Source organism: Mytilus edulis, chromosome 2 (genome assembly GCF_963676685.1).
Source record: "Mytilus edulis chromosome 2, xbMytEdul2.2, whole genome shotgun sequence".
In the NCBI taxonomy this organism is placed as follows: Eukaryota; Metazoa; Mollusca; class Bivalvia; order Mytilida; family Mytilidae; genus Mytilus; species Mytilus edulis.
Window position 1 is genome coordinate 23499216 of NC_092345.1, and position 25343 is coordinate 23524558.

The window sequence follows — 25343 nt, forward strand, 5'->3', positions numbered from 1 at the left end:
ATTTAAAAAAATGTTGATTATTTGAATAATTAATTGATATTTCTATGTCCGCCATTTTGGATATTACCGGAAGTAAGGGCTTTTAAGACATATGTCTTATACATTATAACCATCAGAAGCACCAAAGAAAGGTTCCTTCACAATGTAATGATAGTAGCAATACGTTAGAACACATTTCAATTACGCTCCCTAAAAAATAAGCTTATTTAAGTACAATGTCCGCCATGTTGGATTTTAACCGGAAGTAGGGTTTTTGAAGACATCTAATCTATAAAATTTACCAAAAGTAGTACATAACAAAGGTTAGTACCAAATATTATGCTAGTAGCATGATAATAACACCTTTTCAAATACTAGCCTTCGATATTAAGCTGATTCAAGTATGACGTCCGTCATTTTGGATTTTACCGGAAGTGAGACATTTTTGTCAAATGCCTCCCTATCTGAAATAAAAGAGTAATAGTTGAGGAACGTCTATGCCAAATTTCATGCTTGTAGCAGGATGTGCACAATTCGTCTGAAATATGCTTGTAGCCGCAGGACTATATGGTCAGCACCTTGACAGGGATGAGTTGTAACGTATGCCCTGTCAGACACTAACCTTTTGATTGCAGCTACTTAGAATTTTTCAAATTAACTTGAATATTTTCGTCACACTTTTCTAAAGTTCTACTGAAAATAATGATTTTAGATTTAGTCAGCACCCTGAAAATGGTGAGTCGTTACATGTAAGTGTGTTTACCTTTTAGATCTCCTAAGCCTGACACAGTAACTGAGTATTTTAAGACTTTAAATTACGGTTGGTGAGGCTTATAACATAAACTTGTGCGTTATTGTTGTCCTTACCATGCTCTTAAGTAACCGGATTAAGGCTGATTTTTGCGGAGCCTTTGGCAACTGTTGCAGGACGACACAAAATGTGCAGGGATGGCAAATCTGCAGTGGCGGCAACATCGGCTTGATAATCAATTAATACTTAAAAAAAGAGTTAAATATTTCAGAAGGTAGAATACCTGTATGCTTCAAACTTTGTATATACTAAAAGATGCCTTTATTATGTTATGAAGTTTCGTTTGTCATAACAGTCCACTGTCCTTGATTTCATTTGAATGGTTCAGTTACTACTTGAAAAAAACTTGTGATTGATAGAACTGTAACTTATTTTTAAAAATAAGACGTCTACGAAAGATGGCAATAGAAGTTTTTAAATAACACACAAAGAGTTACCAGTTTATCTCCATGATATTATTAATTTTAAAAATGTGCCTTACTCTTTTTGAAAGCAACAGACTGTTGAAGTACTACAGGTGAGAACAACACAATTTGGACTTCATTCATTTAGGTCTTATTCTGGAGGTACACGCTTATATATGAAAATTTTCGCATATATGCAATATAGCTGTCTTACTTTGTATTTATAATGTGTATGTTTTATATGTTCTATATGTCTTAATATTGTATGGGTTGTTATCGTTATTAATGTCGGTTATGTTTGTAATGTTCATGTAACCCCGACTTAAAATTAAATTTTCTTTTCTATTCTATTCTGTATTTGGTATGTGCCTACCGTGCAAGGTCCTCGTGCATATCAGAAAGTTTTCACTTGACCATGACCTCATCTAATTAATCGGGGAACAAGGTCATTTTCGTGCATGGTCAAGTCTATATCACAGATTCAAGAAGCAATCTATCTGCTTTATTTGGTGTAGGAACGATTGTAAGGTGTTACAGTACATGTTCAACTTGCAGGTGTCCCCTGAATTAGACCATGACCTAATGTTCATGGTTCAGTTGTAACATTTGGAATGACTATATAAAGGTTTATAGGTACCACCCAACCTTGATCTCATTTTCATGGTTCATTGGTTAATGAAGAGTTTTCATTGTTTGGTCTGTTTCTTGTATTAACTAAACGTAATAGGTCAATTTTATTCGGTGTATGACATTATTGTATGGTGTCATATGTATTTCCAGCTTGGCTTATCTAATGATTGACCTCATTTTCTTGGATCATGATAAGTGAATGTGATACTTTAAATAAAACTTTATTTTTAGGCAGTTAAGCTGCCTTACGCGAGCACCCTAGATTTGTCTTCTACCCAATAAATGCTGAAATACGTGCCATTGTTATTATCTAGCTGGATATTATGTTATTTATAACTAATTGGACAGTTTTTTCATACTTTTAATTCTGGAGTACAAAAAATATGACCAGAAAAACCTTAAATGATCGTCGAATCACCCAAAAGTTTTGAAGTTGCACATAGGAAGTAGAGCACATTAGGAATCCTTATGTAGTTTATTTAATGAATGGCTGTTATTTATTTTGAATTTATTGAACCATAAAATTAATTTTTGACTCTTCACATTGAATAATCCGCGGAGCGGATTATGTTGAATGTGAAGAGTCAAAAATTAATTTTATGGTTCAATAAATTTAAAATAAATTATTGCCATTCATTATAAATAAATTTCTATCAAAAATAAGGCTCAAAGATATATATTAATACGAATAACAACGTAAACAGATGTTTGCGTATGAATACACAACGTTAGAGTGGGCGTGTCGCCATAAAAATTGATAACATTGAAAATAAAGCTAATTATTTTAACCAATCAGAAGACAGTAAATACACCAAATTTACTTATTATCCCATGAGCTTTTGGCTAAGATGTCAAAGAACAAATGTATGAAATATTTAATCGCCGAAAATCTCTAAAGACAAGTAGTTTAGATATCCCAAATGGCAAAAGTCGTAGGAATATTGTTTGTCGTCAATACGTAGTCAACTAAAATGTACGCCAGAAGTCTATTAAAATAAGTTCAACTGTACATGCGGTTGGCGGCAATTTTAAATTAGAAGACGAAATTTTCGTATCTTTTCAATTTGGTTCAAATTAGCGGTGGTCCGAGGTCCGCGACCTTCCACTTTTGCAGTCGAACTTCGACTTGGTTACTATCTACGCCCGACATGCCCGACAGACCCTCCACTTGAAAGAAAATAAAAAAATAACTTTGCAAACCTTTTTACCAAAGTCTCTAAATAAACGATCTCAAAACTTATTTTCATCAATATTATCGCCGACAAAGTGACAAAACAACATTAAAAACAAAATGGATGCCATGAGCAATTACAATATCGGATTCGATTCCAGAAGCGGATAAGGGTAATTCCAGGCTTTGGCGATCAACCAGACGGGTGACAAAATACATCTATGCATGGTTAATAAATATAAACACTAGAATTGGACCAAAAGATATATGCAAAAGAAAGAAAAAGCAGAACATGTTTTGTACAGAAACTCAAAGTTACTTTAAATTATAATGTCAAAATCCAATACAATGTGACAGCTGGGAACAGTATATCTAACAATATAGATGTTCCTGGTGACAGTATTAATTTTCTTTGTCAGTGATAAATGTTGATAATGCATGTAAGATGCTTTTAAAGTGTTAACATATTACTTCAATTTCAATGGGTATTTTTTTCTCATGTTTGATGGGTCAGTTAAAATAGCTGGAAGTTTCTTACTTTATTTTCACAAATAGTGCAACAAGATTATATGATACCTGAATGTAAGCAAATAATATGATATAAAGGTGGAGTCCATTGGGCCACTCTACCCCCTCCTGCTTGATAACTTTGAAACGGGTGAGATCCCCACCCCTCAACCATATACATTCATGTATGGGACTATATAACTAATCAAATGCAATACAGGGGAAGCCCATAGGGTCACCCCACCCCTTCTGTTTTAGAACTTGGAAATAGTCGAGATCCCCATCCCTTAACCATATATATTCATGTATGGGACAATATAATAAATCAAATGAAATATAGGGAGAGTCCCTGGAGGTCACCCCACCCCTCCTGTTATAGAACTTGGAAACGGTCGAGACCCCCACCCATAAACCATATATATTCATGTATGGGACAAATAAATCAAATGAAATATAGGGGGAGTCCCTGGGGGTCACCCGACCTCTCCTGTTTTAGAACTTGGAAACGGTCGAGACCCCCCACCCATAAACCATATATATTCATGTATGGGACAAATAAATCAAATGAAATATAGGGGGAGTCCCTGGGGGTCACCCCACCCCTCCTGATTGAGAACTTGAAAACAGTTGAGATCCACACCTTTAAATTAAACCATATATATTCATGTATGGGACACAAGAACTATCAAATGAAATAGAAGGAGAGTCCTTAGGGTCATTTTCCCCCTCCTGTTTGATAACTTGGAAACAGATGAGATCCCCATCCCTCAACCATATATATTCATGTATTGGACACTATAACAAATCAAATGAAATACAGGGGGAGTCACTGGGGTCACCACACCTCCTCCTGTTTGAAAACTTGATGACGGTCGAGATACCCACCCCTAAACCATATATATTCATGTATGGGACAATATAAAAAATAAAATGAAATATAGGGGTAGTTCCTAGGGTCAATCCCCCATCCCCTCTTGTGTGTGTATTTTAGAACTTGTAAAATATTGAGATACCAACTCCTAAATCATATTCATTCCTGTTTGTCATTTCAAAAAGATTGAATGACATACAAGGTCAATCTCATAGGTCACATATGCATACCACTTTGCTAGACCTAACCAATGTGCACTAGACTTTGCCAATGTCAGTCGACCATGGGAATGAATAATTATGGGAGCTTTATTTGGGAGACTTCGTAACAGCATTATTTTACAATTATTTCTTGTTTATTATAAAATTTTATTGATGGAAAAAAATGAGTAGGTTTAAAGAATTTACCTTAATTATATTTTGAATTATTTCTGGTCCTATATTTTTTTAAATTTTAATATGGCTCATTTGAAAGAAAACATGTCTTTCAAGCCCAATAATGTTTGACCAATTCTTTTATAATTACCTGTCATTTCATTCCAAACATAGACATCATGGACTGGGGGGGGTGAAGGTGGGGCCATTTACATTTACTATGGGCAGGTCAGATAGACCTCACCTTTGATCCCTGTAGTAGTAAACATTTGTCGGAGTTGTGTCTCATAACTTTTGTACTGTAGAACACAAACTCAGTTTTCTTTCCAGGGAAGCAAGTCCATTCATACTTTTACAAGCTCGTACTAAAGTCAACTTGAACTACTAACAATCAACTAATACCAACGTTAACTAACACCTAGAAGAACTGCAATCATTGCGATCTTGTACCACTGCAGACTCATGACCATGAAAAAAATATACTTGATATATGTGTTGCTTTTGAAAACTTTGATAAAATATAAATTATTTGCCTTAATGATTAATTCATTAAATGAACATAAATGTACAATATATGAATGTTTAATGTTTGTTCTTTTATATCTTTAAAAAAAAATGAAGCAACATTGCCATAGTTTTCATAATTATGTTTGCCGTGGTTTTTGGTTAAAAGTGCCTACAGCGCTTACAGTGCTTTGATTAATACTATCAACATATTAAATTAATGATCAGTAAATCAGGTGAGACATTTTATCGTGTACGAACCAAACTAGCAATGAAGATTTTGCACGGTCGGTATTTCAGCGTGTGAACTGAAAAGTTCAAATTTCCATTGCAAGAGGAAGATTGAAGTTAGTCATGATAAAGCAAGTGTACACAACTGTAGTGTTATAAACGGTGATCTAGTAGCAGATAAAAGCCGCAGATCTATGTATACAGTATTTTCCCTATAGAAGTCAATCTTTTACATATTTGAGTGTCTGCTCAGGGGCGGATCCAGCCATTTTAAAAGGGGGGTCCCAACCTAGAGTAAAAAGGGGGGGGGTTCCAACTATATGCTCCCATTCAAATGCATTGATCGTCCAAAAAAAGGGGGGTTCCAACCCCCGGAACCCCCCCTGGATCCGCCACAGCTGTCTTATGTTTGATATGAAACATTGATCGGTACTATTTTAAAAGATAATTACATCACTGAAGAAAAGGTTAGTGCTTTTATGGATAGATTACAAATAGCAATGAACAACCATATTCCTAAAAAGAAAGTATCGAAAAAGAAGTTTAATAAAGAACCTTTAAGTGTAGAAGCTAGAAGAGTAATAAGGAAAAAACATAGAGCATGGGAAAAGTATTCAAATAAGAGAGACAATGATAGTTATAGGGAGTATACTAAAGCTAGGAACAAGGCAAAATCAACTGTAATTAGAGAACGTAAAAACCGTGAAAAAGATATTGCTGAATCAGCAAAGACAAATTGTAAAAATTTTTGGTCATATATTAACTCAAAGAGAAAGTCGAAAAGTGGTATTTCTGAACTTCACGATAAAAGAGATGGCAAAACGTTTATTGCAAGCAATGACACTGATAAGGCTGAAATACTTGCCGAATTTTTCACAAGTGTATTCACTAAAGAAGATGATGAGGATGAAACTTTTTTAAAAGATATTAAAAGTACGATGAGCCGTCTAGTGATGAAGTCTTTAAACCAAAAGAAATTAACAAATTACTTAAAAACTTAAATACGTCAAAGTCACCAGGGCCTGACCAGGTACATCCTAAAGTTTTATATGAACTTGCAGATATAATTGACATTCCACTTTGTATTATTTTTAATAGTTCTTTTTCATCCGGTATTGTACCAGAAGGTTGGAAAATTGGTCAGATAACAGCGTTGTTTAAAAAGGGAGATAAAAAGCTTGCGTCGAACTACAGACCAGTTAGCCTTACAAGTATTATATGAATGATCATGGAAAAATTAATAAGAAAGAGAATTGTTGACCATATGAACAAATACGGTCTATTTAGTGATAGACAATTTGGATTTATCGGGGGACGATCAACAGGTTTACAACTGTTAAAGGTACTAGACCATTGGACTGAAATTCTAGATAATGGAGGATCTATTGATGCTATCTACACTGATTTTATGAAGGCCTTCGATAAGGTTCCACATAAACGTTTAATTAACAAGTTAAAATCGTTTGGAATTAGTAACCAAACATGTAACTGGGTCCAGAGCTTCTTACATGGTAGAAAGCAAAGAGTACAAGTTAATGGAAATTATTCACAGTGGCATAATGTAACTAGTGGCACACCACAAGGGTCAGTTCTCGGACCAATACTGTTTGTTCTTTTTATAAACGATTTACCCTTATGTGTGGACTTTGAGGTATTTATGTTCGCAGACGATACTAAATTATATAGAGATAAACAAACCCCAAATGATATAGACATTGTTCAACAAGACATAGACAAGTTGTTCAGATGGAGTGAGAAATGGCTGTTACGGTTCCACCCAGACAAATGCAAAGTACTGCCAATATCCACGAAACAAACGAAGAACCAAGATGGGAGATATAAGATGCCAACATATGATGGTGCAGAAACAACTCTTGAAACTGTGGAATGTGAGAAAGATGTAGGTGTAAACATAGACTCTAAGCTTAAATTTGACAAGCATATACAAACACAGGTTAACAAAGCCAACCAACTAGTAGGACTAATCCGAAGGTCATTTAAGTATTTAGACTACAAGAGTTTCTGCTTACTATTCAAAGCACTAGCTAGACCCCATCTAGAGTATGCCAGCAGCGTTTGGAGTCCGTATAAGAAAAAGGATATTGAATCAGTCGAAAACGTACAAAGACGGGCTACAAAAATGCTTCCAAACTTGAAAGATCTATCATATGAAGACAGATTAAAACTCTTGAAATTACAAACACTTAGATATCGTAGACTACGAGGAGACATGATCGAGACGTACAAGATTCTCAATCACATCTATGACGAAAGGTCATCAAGTGGTATTTTCACATTAAATAGTGGGTCAACAACAAGAGGGCATTCATTGAAATTAGTCAAGAACAGGAGCAGGCTGGATGTTAGAAAGTATTATTTTACCAACAGAGTAGTGGAAGTCTGGAACAGTTTTCCAGAGACAATTGTAACTGCCAAAAACGTTAAAACATTCGAACGAAGACTAGATAAATATTGGAAAGAACATCCTATGATTTATAACTACACAGTAGATTACAACTTCATGATCGTAGGTAGCACAGTAATCAACAGTGATAGTGACAGTGAAATAGAGCCAAATATAGAGGAGCAAGCTGATCCCCTGCGTTTGGAAACACTTAGGTAGACTTAGGTAGGTAGATCATTACATCTGTCTTATACCATGCTTCTTCTTACTACAATCGTTCACAGTGTAAACATTTTTTTATGTTGTTCAGCTTAATATAAAATGCAGATTTCAAGGAAACGATTAGCAAAAAAATTTCTGTTGGAATTGATAAACAATTGCAACCAGATTTCTTGATAGAGTGTAAACGTAAATTGCAACTTAAAAAAGATTCCAGGGCTGACGTAATGTGAAAGGCAAACACATTATGTCTTGCAATACCTAAATAATCACATCAGCAGATAACACAAAAACCCTAATTGTAATTAAGCCACGACAACAATGTATACGTTTTGTCAGTTTATGTTTTTTCAACACAAACAAAGAATTGAGAAAAAACATATATTTTCTATGAAAAGAAGACAAAGTACAATTAAAAATAATAAACGGTTATATATAAAATAAGTAAGTTATAAATGATTACAATTAAAAAGTCAAAAGTTTATATAAGATATATAAGTAAGTTATAAAAAAAAAGTGTTTGCTCTCCAATATAATATTAGACTCAACGCGTTGAATGATATAGTATATATATATTTGGAAATTTTAAAATTGTATCAGCGTCTGTGGTGTTCGCTTAAATTGTATAAATTTCAAGATTTAGAAAAAGTTTCTCAATTTGAATATATTTACATGATTCATTTGACATCGTGCTATTATTGAAGAAGGATATCTGTTATCCGAAATATCTGATATTTGTTCATTTTATAGTTATTTAATGGTGATGTTGTACCCTTTTTGACTTGTTATATATTATATTTTGTAGTGTACAGAATCATATTACATGATCCATCGCCCTGTAAGATTGATCGTTGACTATTTATCCAGTCATTTTATATATATATATATAAGTACGTCTGAGTCAGTGACAACTCTACAACAGATTTATCCATCGGATCACCAGCAATGATGGTGATACATGGCTGTGTACATAATGTATATACAACTCGTCTAAACATCAACCCAACAATGTTAGATCTGTTAATTTACTTTCGCAAATGTTTGGTTCTTCCCTCGCCGGGATTCGAACACATGCTTCTGAGATAGCATGGGTTCGAATCCCAGCGAGGGAAGAACCAAAAATTGATTCATTTAACATCAGAATCTGACTGACGAAGGATATCTGTTATCCGAAATATTTATAAATAATTACATTTATAGTTACCTTTTTTTTGTATTTGGAGTTGTTGTGTACACTTTTTTAGGCGTTTATATAATTAATTTATTGTGTACATGTATCGTTACTCGTAACGATCCAGCGCCCTCGTGGGGAAAATCGTTGACTACTATTCAACAAGTCTAAAAGGGTACAACATCACCAAAAACACAATAAAACGAACAATATGTTAGATATTTCGGATAACAGATATCCTTCCTCGGTAATTGCACGATGAAAAATGAATCATGTCAATTCAAATTAAGACTCTATCAAAATCTTGAAATTTATACAATTGAGCGAACGCTGGAACAATTTTTAAAATTTCCAAACACGGCACAAAGACTACAAAGATATGCCAAAATAAAAATAGTTATCTACGATGTGAACTGGCACAACTCTGAATTCCAAAATGTGGTGACAGTTGAGATGTTAAACAACTGCGTGGAAATACAGTCCCAATAAACAGTCCTGACAGATCGAAGCTGGTATAATGTTTAAAATATGACAACGGTAGAGCAATTGCAACAGAGACTGCGTTTTTAAACATCCCAAAAATATAATAATTAGAGGATAAGAAAAATAAGTAATAAATTTTTACTAAGGTTAAGTAATAGAACGTGGCTGCGTATTCACACATCCCTGCCAACTGTAATTAAAACTAGTATAATTAAAAAATTCCTGAAAAGTGTAAGAGTCCAGTACGGAAGCCGGAGTTACTGGACACAAGTGATGGTAGGGAAAATGAGTGACTCTTCTATGTTTTTTCATTAATGCCCTCTTGGGAAACTGTCCTGAGCTTTCTTATCCAAAAACTTTCCCGAGCAAGTCTATCGGCCTTTGACCAGTCCTCGTTGTGATCTATGATGGTGATGGTAAGTTTTTTAAGATCAGCTTGGGCGTGCCCATGTGATCTTAAATGACGACTTACGGGGTGGTCAGGCTTGCAGGTGTAGTCACTACGATGACCATTCATGCGTTTGTTGAATGGCTGTTCTGTCTCGCCAACATACTGCATGCCACATCGACACTAAAGAATGTATTATACAACATTCTGGGTGTTGCAAGTTACATTTCAAAATATTGTGTACACAGACCTAGTGGAGTGGCAAGTAAATGTTTGAGTATTCAGTATTTGTTGGCAAGTCAGCCATCGTTTGTTATCACATGACTTGCACCATCCTGTAGTTGAACAGCTTTTATTAGAGGAGACGGCAGCTTTCACAAATAAGTCTTTTAGACTTGCTAGTCTCCGAAAAGCTAAGACAGGAGGATCGGGAAAGATTTTGGATAATTTTGGGTGATTGGCAATACTTTGCCAATTGGCACGGAATAAACGTGAAAGGTTAGTAAAGGCGGGATTGTATGTTAAAACAAATGGAACTATTTTCTGCGCCTCTTCTTTTTGTACTGTAACAGGTCATTGCGGCTGTTATTGTTAGCACGCGCAAACCCCTTATCTATGTCCAATTTCTTATAGCCTCGTTTGATTAAAAATCCGAGAAGTTCCTGTAACCGCTGAGTGACAGCCTCCTCAGAGGAGCAAATCCGCTTTACTCTGAGAGCTTGACTGTACGGGATACTTTTTGTACATTGTTTGGGGTGACAGCTTTGGGGAGAAAGGTACTGATGTTTATCTGTAGGTTTACAGTAGAGGTCTGTTGATATGACACCGTCCTTTATAGATGTAGTTGTGTCTAAGAAAGATATCTTAGAGTCGGATATTTCATATGTAAATTTAATTGACTGGTGGGCGTTGTTTGCATGGCTGATAAAAGCATCCAATTTTTGTTGGGATTCAATCCATTTCATGTCAACATCATCGATGAAACGGGACCAAGACAGAGGTTTGGATAAAGATGTTGAAATAATTTGTTTCTCTAATTTGCCCATGAAAATATTGGCGTAAGACGGTGCCATTTTCGTCCCCATCGCTGTCCCGTTTATTTGAAGGTAATTCTCACCATTAAAGGTAAAATTGTTGCATTTCAGGACCAGAGTAAGCAGCTGGACTAAACATTCGGTAGGTGGTTCTAAAGTGTTGCGCGAGTCCCATATTTCCCTACACGATTGTATTCCGTCATCATGAGGTATGTTGGTATACAATGAGGTGACATCTAAAGTGACAAGGAGGGTTTATATATATATAGTTAAAAATGCATGCTTATAAATATATAAACATCAATATATACGTTTTATATGAATGAGTTTTGAACAAATAAAGGTGGATACTGTTTGTTGATTATAAAATGGTTACACGCCAGTTTTTTCCATCGCAATCATTTCAGGAGAAGCAGCAGGCGTTAGGTTGGTCATGTGTTGACCACCTGAAGCACTTCCTGTTTTATGAATATTCCAGATTTGAATGACAATATCTTTCACCAAGATATCAGATGATATATCGCCGATCATTTTTAAAACCATCACACCATCTTGCCCTATCGTAGTACCACTGAAAGAACTGACCTCAGCTGACGTGACAGAAATATTTGACATACTCAGGTACTTCTTAATGTATCTGAAATAATAATCATAAATATGTTAAAGTGAACGACCATTTAACTTCATGTGGGAGGATATTTTATTCCTGAATGAAAATCTGATACCCAATTTGATAAAAAAAAAATATATAACATGGTCAGGGAGATGACAAAAAACAATATTATGAATCAAGATTTTAAAAAAATGTTGATAGCGTGGAAAATTAAAAAAAAAATAGATTATGATAAATGTACCAGAGTTTCATGTTACGAAATTCTGAAACTCTCTTCCAACCACAGCGTGAATCAGGTAAAACTCATCGCAAAAAGGTTTAGGAATGAAAGGTGTATCTAGATAATGAGATTCGTTTATATATTTATGTAGTTAGAGTCATTAATTGTTAACGGTAGCACGCGCAGTTGTTCAAGTATGGACGATTTTCATTTATATTCAGGACGAATAGCCCTTATGGGGAAAACGGTACTATTTATTCTGCCATAGGCGACAATACTAACAATTCCTAAATTTACCACTTTTTATAATAAAAACCTGGATAAAACAGTTATGTTTGGTGTTAGTACTTTATTATTCTATTTTAAAAATTGAAGCCAAATAGTATCATGACCTATTTCCAACGGAGCTTGTTTATGTTATCCATGCGCACCGTCATTTTACACCAAATTTTGGAAATTTTGGAAGCCTTTTCGAATAATTTTCTAGAAAATATTTCAATAGGTTTTAAAATTTATATTGTAAATTTACACACTGCAGTTATTAATAGATAATTACAAAAACTATATTGTACCCTTACAACCAATCACCGCGCTCCTAATTTGACTTCCTTCACCTGCCTTGGGTACACAAAAGGCCAACCTAATGCTGGGAAAATGTAATACTACCGTTTTCGATTTGTACGTTAACGTTCTGTAATATATACACGTATATATACACGTGGTATGATTGCCAATGGCACAACTCTTCACAAGAGACAAAATGACTGTTTTGAGACATTTGTCTGATATAGTAAAAAAAATGCATTTGATATGGAATTGTGACATTTCAAAATTTCGTTGCTGAAAGTGAAATAAACCACTTAGAACACAATTAACCTTGACTGAAAGGCGACAGACAAGCGAACGATATAGTTTACCCTTTTCACGTTTCATTGGATGAAATATAATAGTCAAAGCGAAAGTTATATCATACCTTTGTCTCACCATAGGTAATAATGACTTCACAAGGAAGAAGATCCCACTGGTACCGGCCGCTATACAAACTACCAGAAGCCAGATCCAAACAAAGAAACAGATTTGTTCGTTAAATTCGTTGACCGGTACTAGACACTGAAACATGTACGACTGCACATTCGACAATAAAATAAATTTACTGTTACACGATACCTCTCGTGGAAATACAGGCGAATACGCTATTGTTGAATAATTTGTGTTGATTATACTTTCAAACACATAATGGCCATAAGAAGTGACATTTTGGGGTGATAAATATCCTTCTATAATGATCAACTGTGTAGCTGCATTGACGAAAAACAACAATTTCACAAATGCTAGTAATACTGTTAAAATACCAAAAGGTAAGACCCTAAGCAAACGTCCACTAAACTCTTGATGAAGATATGAACCTATCTCTATTGCAAAATATTTTCGGTCGTCTGCAGAATATTGCCTGTAGTCTTGTATCATTTTTGTAAGCTTCTGGCTTCCAAACCCAAAACTTGACTCACAAATCCTTAAAATGATGTCGGGTAACAAAAACAAAAGTGCCTGCAGGAATAAAATTAAAGGAAGCCACTGGTACAGAGTTCGTGTGCCGTCTTCGTTTGCACTATCCTTGATATCCATTACTTCAAGAATATCTACTGAATCTGAGGAAGATCCTTGTCCATATAACTCAGAAGTTTTAATTTGTCTAGATAACCAACATGATTCGTCAGTAAAGTCGTTCCAATGTCGTGGAAATTCGGGTGGTGTTTTGCAAATAAAGTTTGGTCCTCTGTAATGACGCCAAACAGTCAGAAGTGCTAATATCAACAGAAGTAGAAAAGTCCAAGTACTGCTTAATCTGTCAGCCCAGCTTCCGTAGTTAACCGTTGGTTTGTAAAAGTTGAAAATCATTTTACCAAAACAATTGTTCAAAACCTAAAAATGTAAACATTGTTTTATTAAACTGTACGTTACGAGTGTTATCATCAAAAGACTAAGGCCGTGTTCACATTGACCTAAACTTGGTGTTGTATTAGTGTAACTCACACATAAACTAAACATAATTGCGTTCCCATTGATAAAACTCAATGTTTACATGTAGTTTAAATCATGTTTTGGGTACATGCAGTCGATAATTGATGTAGGCCTTGTGCAGGTTAAGTATTGTAATGGAAAAATAAAGTTTCTTTTATTTCATATAGTTTATTAGTTAATGTATGTACGTTCTACTTTGTAAACTATTTTATATAAAATTATTGTTTAACTGTTCTATACAATATAATTCAAAGCATAGGATATTTCAAATTTACATCCCAGCTCCTTTGTTCTAACAGGGGTGATCTGAGCCGGACCACCCTTACCAGATCACCCCAGTTTGAGTTTCTTAGTTTTGCATGCTTTCCTTTGTTCTGTAACATGTTGGCGGGAATGTCAAATCCACTATAAAACTTATAATTAATTTTACGGAAAAGACTATCTATCAAAATTCACGTAGAAAAAATCCAGTGTATATGCTGGGATTCGAAATCAAGACCTTTAGCATATCAAGCCACGACACTACACCAGGACGACTGGATACGAATTAACAGTAATTTAACATACTTAAAGGAAGCAATATATTTTTATAAGTGGGGCGAGTTGGCAGACCTTTATTCAGTGGGGTTTAAACCTTTTTCGTTAATAAGTGAGTTGTCAGAATGATTGTTCAATTTGATTTCATCGGTGACCTATATGTTTTATCATTGTTTTCATATAAGCTGTACATAAACTAAATAGTTGTAAAATTTACGCGATTTCTGTAATTAGGTTACTTTTTTATTTCGATATTACCTCTATTTTTCCTATTAGTTCAACAGAAAACCAGGTGCTCCGCAGGGCGCAGCTTTATACGACCGCAGAGGTCGAACCCTGAACAGTTGGGGCAAGTATGGACAAAACATTCAAGCGTGATACAGCTCTGAATTTGGATTGTGATCAAATTTTTTACATTACATGTTTTTTTTTTACACAAAACAAATGTCAAGATTTTACAAATCAATTAAAGATTTCTTCTTCAAACTTTTTAAATCTAAAATTAAATAGTTGACACAGCATAGGTTTCTGACACAGAATGAATGTGGTCTAATGAACTTAAAAGTTTTTTTTTGCCTTTGAGCAATTCACTATGCTGTTGAATATTAATCCTCAAATGTTTGAAGAAATTTTCTTTTTATTTATGAAATCTGAAATGAGAAAAATTTAAACCCCCCTTTTTTTCACATCCCCGTTTCCCTTTTTCCAAAACTGATATCAATTCAAATTTCTAATGGAGTTTGCAACAATAACTACTCTTTTAAATACATCATAAAATATTAAAATTTAAAATAAAGTGCTTGTTATCACTGAATGGTAAAGATTGGTTGGTAGTAAAAGTGAATTTACATTGTTTATTGTATAAAACAATAAAAAAAACTTCATCAGCAACATTCTATATTGGCAAATTTCCAATGAAGTTATTAACATAAAGTTATTGGCAAATAAAATTAGAAAATGACATCATAGTCATGTCTGGCAAATGTCCAACATACATTATCTAAAAACATTTTAGATAAGATAAGGAAAAAAAGCTTCATCAGCAACATTTTATATTGGCAAATTTCCAATGAAGTTATTTACATAAAGTTATTGGCAAATAAAAATAGAAAATGATATCATAGTCATGTCTGGCAAATTTCCAACATATATTATCAACTACTATTCTATACAAAGAAAGATAACTCCAATTGAAAATTAATTGCTATTGCACAATATTGTGCAATTAGTTATTTCTTGCTATTGTGCAATACTGTGCAATTGAAAATTTCTTGCTATTGCACAATACTCGATATATGGAATCCAGATTTGGACCAACTTGAAAACTGGGCTATTAATCAAAAATCAAAGTACATATTTAGATAAAGCATATCAAATAAGCCCAAGAATTTAATTTTTGTTAAAATCAAACTTAGTTTAATTTTGGACCCTATGGACCTTAATGTAGACCAATTTGAAAACTGGACCAAAAATTAAGAATCTACATACACAGTTAGATTTGGCATATCAAAGAACCCATTTATTCAATTTTTTATGAAATCAAACAAAGTTTAATTTTGGACCCCCCTTTGGACCAACTTGAAAACTAGGCCAATAATTAAAAATCTAAGTACATTTTTAAATTCAGCATATCAAAGAACCCCAAGGATTCAATTTTTGTTAAAATCAAACTTAGTTTAATTTTGGACCCTTTGGACTTTAATGTAGACCAATTTGAAAACGGGACCAAAAATTAAGAATCTACATACACAGTTAGATTTGGCATATCAAAGAACCCCAATAATTCAATTTTTGATGAAATCAAACAAAGTTTAATTTGGGACCCCGATTTGGACCAACTTGAAAACTGCTCCAATAATCAAAAATCTAAGTACATTTTTAGATTCAGCATATCAAAGAACCCCAAGGATTCATTTTTTTGTTAAAATCAAACTAAGTTTAATTTTGTACCTTTTGGACCTTAATGTAGACCAATTTGAAAACGGGACCAAAAATTAAAAATCTACATACACAGTTAGATTCAGCATATCAAAGAACCCCAATTATTCAATTTTTGATGAAATATCAAACAAAGTTCAATTTTGGACCCTTTGGACCCCTTATTCCTAAACTGTTGGGACCAAAACTCACAAAATCAAACCCAACCTTCCTTTTATGGTCACAAACCTTGTGTTTAAATTTCATAGATTTCTATTTACTTATACTAAAGTTATGGTGCGAAAACCAAGAATAACGCTTATTTTGGCCCCTTTGCGGTCCCAATTCCTAAACTGTTGGGACCTCAACTCCCAAAATCAATCCCAACCTTCCTTTTGTGGTCATAAACCTTGTTTTTAAATTTCATTGATTTTTATTTACTTATACTAAAGTTATTGTGCGAAAACCAAGAATAATGCTTATTTGGACCCTTTTTTGGCCCCTAGTTCCTAAACTGTTGAAAAACAAACTCCCCAAATCGATCCTAACCTTCCTTTTGTGGTCATAAACCTTGTGTCAAAATTTCATAGATTTCTATTTACTTAAACCAAAGTTATAGTGCGAAAACCAAGAAAATGCTTATTTGGGCCCTTTTTGGCCCCTTATTCCTAAACCGTTGGGATCAAAACTCCCAAAAACAATCCCAACCTTCCTTTTGTGGTCATAAACCTTGTGTTAAAATTTCATAGATTTCTATTCACTTTTACTAAAGTTAGAGTGCGAAAACTAAAAGTATTCGGACGACGACGACGACAACGACGACGACGACGACGCAGACGACGACGCCAACATGATACCAATATACGACCAAAAAATTTTCAATTTTTGAGGTCGTATAAAAATCAAACATTATCTTACTTACCACTAAAATAAACCTTAATATATTACTTTTTTACGAAGTTGCATTTTAAAAAGTCATAAATGTGTACAACATTTATCTTTTACTTGAAATGGTTCTTTTTTTTTTATCAAATTATTAGATTCCTGATGTTTTTTTCTTGAAAAAAAATCTCGGTTGAAGGGAAATGAAAAAAAAATGTGTTTATACTATAACTTACATTTACTGCTTTATACTCCAGCGACAAACTAAATCTGAAGAACTCAGATTGAGCATAACAAACCATTAAATTTGATTGACACAGAGAAATATCAGTGAAAGTTCATATCATGTAATCTGATCTTCATCAGCCGAGGTTGGAATTTGTGTGCACGCCTGATGAGATGGATACACATGGTTTCAATATCTATGCACAATAACAGGTCAAGATTTTATTGCTGGTCATTAAAAATATTTCTGATACATAAATTTATCGAAAAGTGCAAAAAATAGTTACTGTTGTAAAGTAAAGTATTTTGAAGATTTCTTTACTTTTTAAAATAAGGTCCAGCACTTAAAATAGGAGATATATACTTAGTAAACAGTTTGAGAATTTATCAAATGGAAAAGTTCAATCCTCTCTGTTTGATTTTATATGTATGTTGATTTGTATGAAAAAAAAACATATCATTCATTTTATATAATTCATTTTGATAAAATGCTTCTAGGGCGCAGCTTGATACGACCGCAGATATTGATTTGATATTTGGTATCTATAGTTTCAACATGACAATTTACACATCTAGTTCGAATTTTGTTTTCGGGAAGAATGAATTTTAACTGGTAGGGGACTATGTATTGCCATACAATACTCTCAGAACGCTGAATACAATCCATGCTGGTCTGTGTCCACACTTGTTTTAAAATATTTTTTAATTTCGACTATTTTCGCGTTTTTTATATTAACATAAATATACTAGAAATAACCTACATTTGCCATTTACTATCTATGGCTATTCAAGTTTCTAAAATGTTTAGTCTTGCTTAACGTCGTACAAGTCAGATAAAAAACAAAAGTAACAAAAGAAACAGACCGGTTACAACCGTTGACGGATAGTTTTTCTGCACTTGTAGTCAGGTCGGCTATCGCCTCGGACCTTGACCTGACTACTCGTGCAGAAAAACTATCCGTCAACGGTTGATTGTTAAAAGGCTATTTTTTGTAGTATTTGTGTAAGGGAGCTACCATTTGATTTTTATGGGGGGGGGGGGGGGGGGGGGGGGGGGGGCTAGGATGAAAAATTTTGTCCTTTTTTTTTGTTGTAATCTCTGTCCTGCCTTTTTATTTTTCACTCTAATCGGTCCTGCCTTTTTTTTTTTTTTAGTTTATCCTGACCTTTTTTTACCTAAATTGTCGTCCTGACTTTTTTCTTTTTGCAAGTGACACATCCTGCCTTTTTTTTTTACTCAAAACTCCTGTCCTGCCTATTTTTTTCAAATTTCATCCTAGCCCCCCCCCATAAAAATCAAATGGTAGCTCCCTAATAGACATTACAAGAACTTTAACTGTGACACCTACTAACCGTTAAATAGTAATATTTTCTTAGCATCTGAATGAGCTCTATAGAACTGTCGCAATTAGTTAGTGCTATTTATCTATAGTCGTAAAGTCGCCACTGAAGAACACTTAAAGTTTCTGTTTATTCTAACATGTTTAACATTCAAAGATAAAGACAGAGTAAATGTATTTTCTGGTCAGTGAGTTTTAAGGTTGTTGCTCGATGTGAAAAGTTGGTTACATGTTTGCAATATATAAATATTGTATATGAACTCGATGTTGTCTTTTTAATTCATATTGAGGTGTAACATTGATACCGGTAAGTAACTTATATTTTAATTCAAAAGTTTAACTTAACAGTATTTATTATTGTTATTATCTGATATTTAATTAGAATTGTTTGTTGTATATAATTATTGTTTTTAACTTATTTTAACTTTAAAATTGTACTTTGAAATTATATTGATGTTTTGTTTATTAAATAAATAGCGAGTTTCTTGATATTCTAGGTGTCAGTCGATCCCGGCCTGCCTCTATATCGGCAGCAATGCCATGTACCATCCTTGGCATTGTCACAGCTAGTTTTGCCAACAACACATCAGCTCTCACACATGTAGTTCGTGTGTCGAGAGGCTAAGGGAAAACAGTAAGCAAACCAAGATACAGTACACGATTATCAATTTACTTTTTGTTATAATATAAGTGTACACAAAACTAGGCCATTCAGAACTTTAATTTTCCCATCCACTCAATATGAACAGACACTCTACATCTGAAAGGTCTTAATTTTAAGTCATGATAGGTAGTTTTTCATGATGTTTTTTTTTCTGATACGTATAAAAAAAAATCTCCCCATCCATCCCCATTCATCCCCATCTGTCAGAAATTAACTGGAATGGTCCATTACGTCGGTCGCTATAAAAAAAATCCAAACACTTCGGTGTTGACATGAATATCAATAATGACTTGTGGTCATTTTTATAAATTTCCTGTTTTCAAAACTTTGAATTTTTTTTAAAACTAAGCATTTTCTAATCCCAGGCATAGATTACCTTAGCCGTATTTGGCACAACTTTATGGAAATTTAGATCCTCAATGCTCTTCACCTTTGTACTTGTATGGTTTATAAACATTTTGATTTGAATGTCACTGATGAGTCTTATATAAACGAAACGGGCGTCTGGCATTCTGAAATTATAATCATGGTACCTTTGATAACTATTGACTTGAAAGAAGAATTTGAATAAAACTTACCCTTCACACCAGTCTCCTCGTATTTCAATGAATACAAAGATGTGTACTACTTAGCAGATTATCTATTAATAGCGAGCACTTTGAATTTACTATGAAGTTTCAAAGAATCATTATTAGATTTCAACATAACTGACACACAGCCATACACAAGTTACAGTATATACAGTATAATCCGGAACCAAAATGTTTTTTAGATAATTTGAGAGACGTCGACATTTTATAGTTATATGTAATTACTGTATTTACATATAATTATTGTTTAATAGTTTTTATCAAATGTTCCATTTACAGACATCCCAATTCCCTTTCCTTCATAAGAGACTTTGCATTATTTTTTATCATGAAAACGTTATTATAAAATAAACACCATGCATGTTATTTAATTGGTGTCCTGGATTTTTGTCATGGCTCTGAAATGAAAACCCATCCAAATAAAAAAAAAAACGTAAATATCACCATGGTCATCGAACGACATATTGATAGTTCAACACTAACCACAAAATGAATATCAAATATTTTTCCGTCAATTATAAGCACCATTATTGAAAATAATCTCTAAATTATCGTACTAACTCTCTTTCAATGTTAATAGAGGATCTTCTCTTAATCTGTAAATGGCTTATTTCAGCAGGAATAAACGAAATAGGTTACAGCTTCATTGGTTAAATGTTACATTAACGTATATGTTTGATACTGAAAAACTGTTTTGACGCCATTCTGTCAATTATTTTCTTCTTTAATACAAAAACCGGTCGTCCTTTCAAATTTCAATCGGTCGACACGGTTGGTTTGTCTGCGAGATATGTCCTTGCTGGTAATTTGGTCCCTGATTTTTTTCAGAGACCAGCGCAAGAGACTTTCGCCCTGAACGATGCTGGTGATCGTTGACTATTAGTTAATGTAAACCAAGACAAAATATACTATTTCAGACGTTTTTGTCGAGCCTGCAACTTTTGTTGCAGAAAGCTCGACATAGGGATAGTGATCTTGCGGCGTTAGCTAACTTCTTAAAAGCTTTATATTTTGGAAGGTGGAAGACTTGTATGCTTCATACTTTGTATATAGATGCCTCATGTTACGAAGTTTCTGTCAGTCACATGTCCAATGTCCTTGACTTCATATTCATGGTTCAGTGACTTCTTGAACAAAATATGTGTGTAATGTTAAAATCTCTCTTATTATAAGTAATAGGATAACTATAATTGGTATGTGCGTACCTTGCAAGGTCCTCATGCCCGTAAGACAGTTTTCACTTGACCTCGACCTCGACCTCATTTCATGGATCAGTGAACAAGGTTAAGTTTTGGTGGTCAAGTCCATATCTCAGATACTATAAGCAATAGGTCTAGTATATTCGGTGTATGGAAGGACTGTAAGGTGTACATGTCAAACTGGCAGGTGTCATCTGACCTTGACCTCATTTCCATGGTCCAGTGGTTATAGTTAAACTTTTGTGATTTGGTCCGTTTTTCTTATACTATAGGCAATAGTTCTACTATATTTGGTGTATGGAATGATTGTAAGGTTTACATGTCTGGATGACAGGTGTCATTAAAAACCTTGACCTCAGTTTCATGGTTCAATGATGTCTTGCCATGGCTTTGTTTGAGCTTGAATGTTTGTCCCTAATAATAAATATGTTATTAACTATGTATTTACATTCAGGTATCGCAGATCAAATTTATTCGTTCATAGTGTGTTAATTTACGTTTTTTTTATTGAGTTAAGCCTTCCAATTGAGATTTTATCGTGTGTTTTTCTGTGTTGTGATGTTTTACTATTGTTTTAGAAAAGGGAGAAGGTTTGGTACCATTAAAACGTTTAATCCCGCTGCAAATATTTGCACCTGTCCTAAGTCAGGAATCTGTGGTCAAAATTAAGTTTTTGAGTTTTGGTCAATTTTTCTAGTACTATATGCAATAGGTCAACTATATTTGGTGTATGGAAATATTTTATGATCTATATGTCAGTCGCACAGGTTTTATTTGACCTTGATCTCATTTTCACGGTTCATTGCGCAGTGTTAAGTATTTGTGTTTTGGTCTGTTTTTCTTAATTCATAAGCAATAGGTAAACTATATTTGTTGTATGGAAGAATTGTTAGCTGTACATGTCTGTCTGGCATGGTTCATCTGAACTTGACCTCATTTTCATGGTTCATTGACCAATGTTAAGTTTTCTTGGTTAATGTTGAGTTTATGTGACAGTTGTAAAAAAGCTTTATAATTTAGGACTATCAACGTAATATCAATGATTAGTATAAAGAAGGCGAGACATTTGTAACCCTACAGTAGCAAAGGACTCAGAGCGGTATCAAACAAACGTCTCTTGAACAGCAGGGTAAAACGACTAGGTAAGATTGAAATTTTAATCTATCCAAACTACAACCATGGTCATATTTATATCATTCTATAACAATGTGAATTAAAGCTATTATATGAATTGTAATGATCCTATTTACAATTCAAACTCGCCTTTACTTCCTTTATCGGAATTAAATCAATTAAAGGAAAAGTTCAGCATAATTTAGATAATCACATATTGAAACATTAAAATAAATGTGGTCATCCGTATTTAACTGGGCATAATTTGAATAAGTAGTTAATTGCAATATAAGGTTAATATAGTCATTAAATCTCTCGCTATAGTCTATAATTGTCTATATTTTATTTTTAACAGTCAGACCATGTACCAATGGAGTCCGATTTGGACTTTTTAGAGGGTGTAACCTCTTCTGACAGTGACCACGAAATGGCAAGTGGGGCACACGGTAACGGAGCATTTGAATATAAAAAGACAAATGAAACTCCTGAGACTGATTTAAATATTCTTCTGACTAAACCGGTCTTAGCTGCCTGTTCCAAATAAAAAAATGAAATAAAATAAATAAAGTATATATTTATGATTATTAAACATGAATACATTGTGTTTCTCAGAATGGAAACTAAAAATGAATATCATCTCTTGGACACCCCTGGTTTTTGCATAGATAACATGTCGTGCATGTATTTAGTTGTAGATTGATGGGCAATCAAGGCTCACAATATTTTATTCACTCACTCTCAATTATTAAATAAAGAATGGGCTACTAAAAATAATTTAGTTGTAATCAATAATTGAAGTACCTTAGTCGATTTGAAAGAAATCCTTGATGATATTTGTGAAGCTAAAATAATAAGACAATGCCATTACGTAACTTTCATTAAATTACAAAAAGTCGAGGACGATTTTATAAAAAGACTCACCTCTTGAAGAAATAATTTTGACAACCTTTCCGATTTTAATCACGCGCTATACATAATGACAAGAACCAAATATATAGGTTTATTAAAGCATATTTTCATCCAGAAAATGGGTACACCATATAAAGAGGAATATGCCTCTAATCATAATGTCTTTAAAACAATTTTAAATCATAAAAGTAAAAGGCCAGACTTTTATTTTACATAAATATTCTTTTCCAAGAATGATGAAGCTTGGAATATTCTCCAGTAATATTTGTTGCATAAGTTCAAGAACTGTTTGAGTTCATTAACCCAACCTCATTTTCACAAACTGATGTGATATAACCAGTCCAAACTCTGCTTGAAATAAATAAATATCAAATAATTTATAAATAAATGTTATTTTTCAGAATGATGAAGCTCAGAGTCTTATTCCTAGTTCTCTTGGCATGCCCTGTTAAAATGTCTTTCATAAGAGAAAATGTTGTTTTTAAAAAAAATAAAAGAGATAACTACGACGCGAGCCAGATGGCTAGTTGCTTTTGAGATAGGTTTAACCCCTATCAAACGTTAATAACGACGCTTGAGGAACATTTGTCAGACACAGCTTATGGTGTGTCTGAGGAACAATTGAAGTATTGGCAACAGGAACGAAGAGACCCTGGTAGATATTTGAGATACGAAAATACTATCAGTATTTTAAAACACGAAATTTCCAATTTAAATTTAACACAAACATTTCTTCTTAACGAATTGAAAGATATACGAGTTTCAGGAAGTAAAACCAAAGCGAGGTATGAGTTCTTTTTGTTAGAAATTTGCGATGAAGATGACATTCTTCACAAGCAAATTTATACAAATTGATGGCGTTAAGAGTCACATTTCATATTTCCATGTTTCTGTGTGACAGTGTCTCATTATTATGAATCTTTCAAGACCTCCAAACTGAAGCTTATACCTGCAACAAAATTTAATCATCGTTTCTACCTGTGATTGAATAAGTCAACTAAATGGTCTATCCCTTTTCTTTTACTTTCAATGTTGACATTCTTTTCCTTTTCGACGAGCCTGCTACTTTTGTCGCAAAAGCGAGACATGGCGAACCAACCTTAATTCCGCCACCAGCAACGTCCACAAATATTCACTCTGTGGTAAAAAAAAAATTAAAATTTTGATAACTTTCTTGAAATTATCCTGGATTTCTACCAAACTTGAACAGAAAATTGTTTATCATGTGTTTATGATCAAAAGATAAATTTCAAGAAGTAAATTTGATATAAAAAGAAATCAAGTTTTTCCGTATTTTACTTATAAATAGACTTAGTTTTTATGACGGTTAACATTATACTCACACTGTGGTTGAAGCTTTTTAAATTTTAATAACCTTCTCAAAATATCCTGGATTTCTACCTAACTTGGACACAAGCTTGTTTATGATCATAAGATAATATCCAGAAGTAAAGTTTGTAAAAAAAATCCTTTTTTTCGTATATTTACTTATAAAAATACGGACTAGTTTTTTTCAGTTAACATACCATACACTCTGCAGTTAAAGTTTTTAAAACAGTCATTGGAATTCATAAACCATCCTGAATTTTTACCAAATTTGGACAGAAGCTTCTTACAGAACTAGCCAAAAGATAGTATCTAAAGGAAAATTTTAATATATTTTTTCCTGTTTTTGTTGAGCCTGCGACTCACAACAAAAGAGGCGAGACACTAGGTTCTGTGAAACACTTACAATTTTGATAGCTAAATACATCGGTAACCCATCTCCAGCTAGGGGTTGAATTGAAGGTCAAATGAATATGTATTCAATGAGGTCCAATAATTAACTTCCAAGTGCACAACTCATCAACCATGTTTCTCAGCTTATTTAACAAAATAGAAACTGATAGGCTGCTGAAAGTGAAATATAATTTCACTATATCATTTTCGTT

At 33.6% G+C, this 25343-nt stretch overlaps 1 protein-coding gene across 2 annotated transcripts; it reads right to left on the reverse strand.

Annotated features, from left to right (window-relative positions):
* Positions 1-8472: 8472 nt before the first annotated feature.
* On the reverse strand, positions 8473-20343 carry LOC139511760 (innexin-10-like). Of its 2 annotated transcripts, none has more exons than XM_071298811.1 (3): positions 20180-20343; positions 12988-13937; positions 8473-11818 (listed from the first exon to the last, which is right to left on the reverse strand). In XM_071298811.1, the coding sequence occupies exons 2-3, from the start codon at positions 13911-13913 to the stop codon at positions 11554-11556; spliced, it is 1191 nt and encodes a 396-aa protein (XP_071154912.1). In that variant the 5' UTR covers positions 13914-13937; positions 20180-20343; the 3' UTR covers positions 8473-11553. The 2 variants fall into 2 exon arrangements, with proteins under 2 accessions (XP_071154912.1, XP_071154911.1); XM_071298810.1 differs by lacking the exon at positions 20180-20343 and adding an exon at positions 17609-17742.
* Positions 20344-25343: the final 5000 nt, after the last annotated feature.

Excerpts from the sequence above, each read along its gene's own strand:
- LOC139511760 (XM_071298810.1), bottom strand. The coding sequence starts at position 17,674 with ATGGTTTGTTATGCTCAATCTGAGTTCTTCAGATTTAGTTTGTCGCTG. Across the intron at positions 13,938-17,608 it reads TGGAGTATAAAGCAGTAAAT|GTTTTGAACAATTGTTTTGG; the intron begins GTAAGTTATAGT and ends TTACATTTTTAG. Across the intron at positions 11,819-12,987 it reads TTACCTATGGTGAGACAAAG|ATACATTAAGAAGTACCTGA; the intron begins GTATGATATAAC and ends TTATTATTTCAG.